The sequence below is a fragment of the Abrus precatorius genome, unplaced genomic scaffold (assembly GCF_003935025.1).
Source record: "Abrus precatorius isolate BTA unplaced genomic scaffold, Abrus_2018 Scaffold3, whole genome shotgun sequence".
NCBI lineage: Eukaryota > Viridiplantae > Streptophyta > Magnoliopsida > Fabales > Fabaceae > Abrus > Abrus precatorius.
In genome coordinates, this window is record NW_020874373.1 from 17,083,710 (window position 1) to 17,091,566 (window position 7,857).

At 30.1% G+C, this 7,857-nt stretch overlaps 1 protein-coding gene across 1 annotated transcript; it reads right to left on the bottom strand.

Moving 5' to 3' along the window:
• Positions 1–237: 237 nt before the first annotated feature.
• LOC113862263 (B3 domain-containing transcription factor FUS3-like) lies at positions 238–3,244 on the bottom strand. The gene is made up of 6 exons (XM_027495356.1): positions 2,894–3,244; positions 1,299–1,388; positions 1,061–1,161; positions 832–878; positions 661–737; positions 238–522 (listed from the first exon to the last, which is right to left on the bottom strand). Exons 1-6 carry the CDS (start codon positions 3,242–3,244, stop codon positions 238–240), a joined length of 951 nt encoding a protein of 316 aa, XP_027351157.1.
• Positions 3,245–7,857: the final 4,613 nt, after the last annotated feature.

The window sequence follows — 7,857 nt, forward strand, 5'->3', positions numbered from 1 at the left end:
GATGTTGTTCAACAAAGATTATAAGCAAAATAGAGCAGTCCCACTTGTTCAAGAGAGAGGAACACAGAACATGTCCACTGTCTACTCTTTTATTCTACACAAATCCTCTCATGGTCATGACAACAACCCAAAAAAGAAAGCACACTTTTATATGTTTTTAGTACCAAAATGAAGAAAAACATATTCAACAGTACTAGCCTTGGTACCATGTTAGTTTCTCCTTATATGATCATGACCTTAATAGAAGTCATCAAGTGACAAATTCTCAACGGAACCAAAGGTTTCAACTGGTCCAATCCTTGAATAATTGGTCATTGATCCACCCAAAAAATCAAGTGGGGAATCATTTGAAAAAGTAGTCTCATATATGAATGACATGCCTGTATCATTCACTGCTGGGTAGGTTACATTGAAGCAACCAGGTTTGTTCACCTCATAATCATTAAGGAAGATATCGTTGATGGCATCACTAGTTTCCTCCATAAATTCATCCTGATCTGAAGCCTTTTTGGCCTGAATAACCTACAACACATGACGTGCATAGGATTAAGAAAGTGTATTTTGAAAAGTTTAACGCAATGTATGAAAAAAAAAAGAAAAAGGAATTTTAAAATTAAAATGGAAACTGCTCTACAAAATTAGCTTTCTGGCTCCGCGTACATAATTATGGTTTTGACTATCTTGGTAAACCATAATGGAATCTCCAAAGCGTAGGCCATGTGCTTTAACAAAGTCTCCTGAAAATATTCAGCTTAAGGTTATTTCATAACCAAATTTTTATGCTTTCCAATAATTAGAGAAGCAGTTTCAGTAAATTAAGGAGATATATACCAGTATTTTCAAGTACATACATCCGACTATTGTTGTTAGGCCAAAACCTGCATTATTCAAATACAAATACATTACCTATAAATTTGAATTGTTAGTATCAATTAAATAATAAAGCATTAAATTGTATATTTGACCAATATCATTTTTTCTGAGTAAAAGAATGTGACTGTTTAATTTCATTTTAGTTTATTTTGTGAATCCAAATAAACCAACCATATACATGGCAGACCTGTACTTGAAACTCCATACATGATGACCATCTAGATCATCCATGTTGATCAGAATTCCTTCTTTTGATTCAAGGGCAGGAAGGAAAGCCTCTGCTGCTTTCTGCAAGTTATAATTTGTCATCCAAATATTTCATTAATTCTAATAGGCTCATATTAATAGAATATAAATTAAGTTGAGAACAAATTTTACTGATGTTGTTTAAGAGAAGATATTTAATAACGGAAAGAGTTATTTACCTTTGGCAATATCATTCTCCTGAGGGAGCTAACATCACTGTTCTTTAACTCCTTTTGGAAAAGAAATCTCAACCTTTTATGATCAATTTCCTAAAGAAAAAAATTAAATTAGTTTATTTTTGTTATCAATCCCATATGAAAACAAATGGAACTAACGTATTCACGTAAATGCCACTAAAAGGTGGAGCAAAATATAACGAATTATGTCAAACATACAAATTTTGTGTAACTAGGACATCATCGCCACCATGTCCGGCATAAGGACATTAAATCAATACTAATAGTGGCAGAATACCCGAAACATTGTCCAGCATGCCTTATGGCTGTCTTGAAATACACATATTCCCAAATATGGAGCCGTCAATTTACCACTAATCATCAATTTTTTCTTTTATAATTTCTACACTACACCAAAGATTTCGGGAACAAAAATTAGGATTTTTCGGCTTCCAAGGTTGAGACATTAATTAATATTAGAGGTAATTCAATAAGAGTAACCTTGTATACAATTTTGACAATTTTGCAATTAAAAACCAAAATTCAACTCTTTTCCTGTAACTCCTCCCCACCCCGATTAAGTAAAACAAAAAGGATTAGGTCACAAATAAAGTGAATAAGACAGTACTATTGCTTGAACATACATAGAGGTCTACAAAGCATTTTCACTGTAAAATAATCTATTCCAGAGTTTACAATTAAAACGGAAACTTAGGTTAGTTCACATAAACATTATCTCACAAACAACTGCATATAAACATCACATGATTAAAATTTCTTTTGATCACTTCCCAGTGATATATCCATGAGGCTAATTCCGTACTGATAGATCATGCTCCTTTTAGCAGCGCGATAAAAGTATGCCCCTTTTTGTGTTTGTATATAGTTTTCGGTTGCACAATCTGACACGAGGCCACTTTAAGATTCGTAAGCTAGGAAATAAAAATATGTCTAACTTGTGTTTAACGACTTCGTTTAATACGCAACTTAGTAACAAAAAATATTTATATATATAGTAGCCCATGCCTTCCCCTTCATCTTATTTTTATTTTTAAAATGTTTTCAAAAGCGATTCTCTTCTAAATATAGCTCTTCACATATTCCATTTCCTTTTACTCTTTTTTCGGTGGAGAATTTAATATAAAAAATTGCCATTCTTGACCAGAGTGCCACTTTTACCCTTCATTATCATTGCTCCCACATAGCAGTTCCAAAATTGGAGATCAAACAATCAAATTAAGCTCCAGTATATTAAAGAGCTACTATCTATTTAGCATCAGAAAAGATTATCGTTAAAAACCCTAATTTAAATAAGTGTGAGAATCACGAGACAAAGAAACACAAGCATCAAAAGAAAATCGCAAGATGCAGTATACAAATCCAACTAGGACAGATATTGGAAAACTAAACAGCTAAATTTATAAGATCCAAAAAATTAGACACCCAAAAAGGAAATACAAAAACAGAAAATTGAGGGTTAAGACAACAACCAAAGATATAGCAATGACCGGATTCAGAATCAAGCTGGGTAGCTATATATAACATGAGATCTTCACTTTGGAGAGGAAAAAAAGAAAGAAAGGATAACTCACACGTACGGCTGGGGGAGTAGTGGAGGGTTTACTAGAAGGGAGCGAGGAGAGTGGCACGTGAGAGGAAACAGAAGGAGCAAGAGGTGGAAAACGAAGCCTGTGCTTAGAGGAGTTGTGGTTGTTGTTGATGGTGGTGGTGGATCTTCTTTGGCGTGGCATTCTTTTCTTCCTTTGAACATTTGCGAAGGTGGTAACAGCAGCAACAAGATCATGGTGGATCGGACCCGACCCATGAATGATCTTCTTCTTGTCTCCTGAAACGGTGACAAGTCCAAGCTCGGCCCCAACACCTGCCACCAAACCACAGGCCTCGGTTTTCTGAAGCAGCTTCTCTCGCTGTCGCTGATCCATCATCATTAGCTTAGGGTTTTCTTTCTTTTTTCTTTTTTCTCACACAGTGCTTTTGGTTTTCTGTGACTGTAGTAGTTGGTTCTCTTTCTCTCAGTCTCAGTGTGTGTGCAGGCAGATATAGATAGATGAGGGTATGGACGACGCGACGCTCGGCAATCACGAAATGGGTGTGGGGTTTGGTGTTGAAGAGATCAATGGTGGACTCCCTTTTACTCCTCTCTCTTTCTCTCTCTATTTCTTTTTTTGTTTGGATTTTTTCTATTTTTAGCAAGGTTTTTTGTGATTACAGGGACTGGATTTTATGACATTTGTGCATCCTGCATTCACGCCCCTTCCCATCCTCTCCCTTTGCAAGCTTTTACTTTTACCATAATAATACTAATATAAATGAATAATTCACACACACTCTCTCTTTTTATGGGTTATGGGTAATGGGTTAATCAGTTTGGTGACCAAATGGGAAGGGGGGATTCATGGTTGGTTTTGTTTTGGCACTTTCCCTGCTTCCTAGCTGCTTACAATAATGTGGACAGAGAGAGATGAGATGAGGGAGTGAATAATGAGGATAATGTGGCTGTCTGTGAATAGAGAATAGGGAGTGTGCACAAACCAGGGTTAAGGGGAATGGGTTGGATTGTGCATAGGGGTTGGTGTGGTGGTGGTGGTTAGAGAATGACCAAAGAGTGAGTGACGGATGGATGGTGGAGACATAGGAAACATGGAGGCTGAGAATAAGCTACAGGTGTTGCAAAAGTTCTGAAACCTACAACAGAAATCAATGGTGTTTTTGGCTTTGTATTGGACTCTCCCTCTTTCTTTCATCTTAAAATAAAACCCTTTCTCTCTCTCTCTATTACTTAACTTTAGGAGGAGTAGATGAATAGGATGAGAGTGGGTGTTTTCCTTTGTATTTCAAAGTTCAAAACTGGGGTGCACCGGAGAGACACAAACAAAAAACAGCTAGCTATTTGGAGCTTGGTTCTACTACTGTGGTGTTGTATTGCATGTTGCACCTCTTCATACAAACGTAGCCAAGTGGCATGGGCTGTGACATGCATGCTCATTTTAAATCTGATGAAGGGGATGGGTTCTCAGCCACGTGATTGTTTTCTCTTTTGCTGCTGTGGAGTGCGCTGCAGAGTATAATTCCTGCTTTTGCTGTTTCTTTGCTTAAACACTTTGCTTCATATATGAGGTCATGTGTGGATTCCCACGCTCGCTTCCGACTCCACCTGGACACCATGCACAGGTTCCTTACCGAGTCAATTAATGACAATATTAACTCCAACAAATTGCCTTAGCTTAATTATTTATACACTTTTGCTTAACAATAAATATAAATATACATATAAAGAATTTTATATCGTCACTTAACTCATACCCCAAATTTTAGTCTAAACTATTTTTGGAGCAAATTTCAATAATCAGTTTTACAAAACAATATATCCGTTGTGCCATACTATTCTGTAGCGTCCGTGATTTATTTTCAGAGTTGTTCGATTTTAAGGAGAAGCATTTTTAACGATAATTCTGAAGTTATTTTTACTTTGTTGAAAATTAATAAAAAGTTAGATTAAATTATTAAAATTTTAGTCCTATATATTTTCTTTGAATATAAAATTCATTTAAAAAAAAAACTAAAATTTTGTCAACAACTTCACAATGTTCAAATTTCAAATCAAATATGCTTTTAGAATCATATTACTGACAGTTTGACACAATTATTGGTCACCGAGATATTGATTTTAAACTACTTTTATTAATGCATCGATACACTTAGCCTAAATTAATTTTGGAGTAAATTTCAATAATCAGTTTTTTGGGATAAACAAAATATATCCGTTATACCATGCTTTCTAACCGTTGTACCATACTTTTCTGCAGTGCCTGTGATTTATTTCAAAAGTTGTTCGGTTTAAAAGAAAAACATTTTTTTTCTTAATTTAGGAGTTACTTTTATTTTGTTAAAAATTAATACAAGACAGGCTAGATTAAATTATTAAGATTTTAGTCCTTTATATATATATTTTTTATATCAAATTCGTTTAAAATTTTGTCAACAAGGTTACAAATTTTAAATTTTAAATTAAACATATTTTAGAGTCATATTGCTGACAGTCCTACATAATTAATGCTTATCAAGATATTGATTGTCAAAAAAAAATGCAGGATTCGCCCGCTATATATATTAACTTGGGCAATATTGTGCAAGAAATTATATAAATTAATGTAATATAATGTATAATACTATTAAATGACACAATACTTTTTTAACATATATAATATTTCACAACTATTAATTTTTTATTTTTAATAAATTTTAATACAGATTTTTATTTTACACAACATATATTTAAAATATAAAAAATTCTTTTTGTAATTTTCTCATTAATATTTAAAAATATTTTTTCTAAACATATAAATCATATTTTTAATATGATTTATATTTTTAAAATTCAAGTAATGATAATGCAAATTTTAGTAGAGTAGAGTAAAATTAATTAAATTAAAATTGAATAAAATTTGTTCATAAAAAATACTCTGTCTGCGATATATATATATATATATATATATATATATATATATATATATATATATATATATATATATATATATATTGGCCTCGTGCATATGACAAGTGATATAATTTAATATTAATTTTTAAAAAAATATATTATTTATAAAAAATATAAAAAAAATTAAAACTATCTAAATTTTAAACTACAAATTATTTTAAGCATATGAAAATTTAAAAACTTGATTTAATATGGTTAAAAATAATTAATATTTAATTAATATTAAATATTAGACACATCGTTCTATTGAATCAATTTTATAATATTTTTGTAACAATAAATCTTTACAATAATTATTTATTATATTTATTTTATAATAGTAGACACAAAAATTTAATTCCTCAAATTAAAAAAAAAAATGTGTTAATAATGTAAATATATCAGTTTTTGCTTAAATGATGTATAATTTTTTAATATTTTAAATAAAATAAATTTGATACATGATATAATAAAAAAAATTTCTATAATTTCTACATAAAATATATATTTATACAATAAATAATTTTTCAGATAAATATATATATATATATATATATATATATCATTTAATACTCAACTTATGTTAGACTTTTTAAATGGACTATAACTTTGACTCATGCATTGTATGAGATAACATTATAAATAAATTAAAATTTAAAAAATAAAATATGAATATTATCAATAAATAATAAAAATAAATTTATTTATCTATTTTATATATAAATATACTTTTAATAAATTTAAAAAATTATTTGCCATATAAACTCTATAATAATTAAATTATACTACCATAATTTAATAACATAAAAAATAGTATATAATTTTTTTAATTAAAAATATGACAAAATTAACAATTTTAGTGTTTTACTTCATTGAAAAATTTGTTTTTTTCAATTTTTTTAAATAACTATTTTTTAAAACATAAAGTGTAAATTATAAAATGTAAAATAACATAAATATCATTTATAAAGTGACTAATTTTAATATTTATGAAATTGAAGAATTTAAATTTTAAAAACTACAGGAGATCTCGCTCAAGCGAGATATGTCTCGCTCTAATGAGATTGGTTGTTACACCTTAATTTTTAATTATATTTTTTTTTATTTTCAAAATGGAAGAGTTTCCTAAAAAAAAGAAAAATTTCTTTTAGCTCAAGCGAAAATGGATAAGAATTTCTCATTTGTACTTTCACTCAAGAGAGAAATCTGTCACTCAAGCAAAAATGGACAACAGAAATGAGTAGTTCTCTTGTAGACTTTTGCTTTGTACTTTCACTCAAGCAAGAAATTTTTCGCTCAACAGAAAATGGGCAACAGAAATGAGTAGCCCTCTAGTAGATTTTCGCTCAAGCGAAAATATTAGCAAAAAAGTAATAAAGTTTATTTGATTTTTTCGCTCAAGAAAGAATCCACGAGAAAAAATAGTATTAAAGTGATTATGGCACTTCAAAAACATAGATTTCAAAGCAAGTAATCATTGTTATCCCTTTTTTTTTTTTTCTCACTCTCTTCCCCAGTTAAAACACCTTTTAAACTTCAAAACTGCTCTCAAATTCAAGCTTGAATATCATTTCCTCTTGATTCCAAGTAAGTTATGAGAGTTTAATCTTCCCATCTCACTTCTTTTTCATTATTTTCCTTCTACTCAAAAGTTGTTCTACTTTTAATGCTTAAGAAGAACCTTGGTCCTTTGGACAATATCTTCCATAAAAAATGTTGCACATTTTCTTTGGATCTCAAGAAGGTCTTGATTTTAGAGACACATCTCTCGTCTTTTTGTTATGAGAGGCTTATTTTCAGGTAAGGAGAGTTGATCCCCCCTAAGTCCTAATTATATATTTGATTTGAAAAACTCAAACAACCTTGTTTTAAATAATAAATCTATAAGGTTTTCTTGAAGTCATAATGTTGAAAAATTTTGATTTTGGGTATGAAAAACCTATAGTTGGTTTAAAGAAGTTTTATGATTTTGTTATTCATTGTTATTTAATATATTGTTAATGTTATAAATTATTATTATTATTATTGAACAATATGTATTTTGAAATATGACAAGTAGAAGAT

Bases quoted from the DNA above. Each gene is read 5' to 3' on its own strand.
- LOC113862263 (XM_027495356.1), bottom strand. From the start codon at position 3,244: ATGATGATGGATCAGCGACAGCGAGAGAAGCTGCTTCAGAAAACCGAG. The intron at 1,162-1,298 runs GTAAATAACTCT...TATAACTTGCAG, and splicing joins GGAGAATGATATTGCCAAAG to AAAGCAGCAGAGGCTTTCCT. The intron at 738-831 runs GTATATATCTCC...GAATATTTTCAG, and splicing joins GTATGTACTTGAAAATACTG to GAGACTTTGTTAAAGCACAT.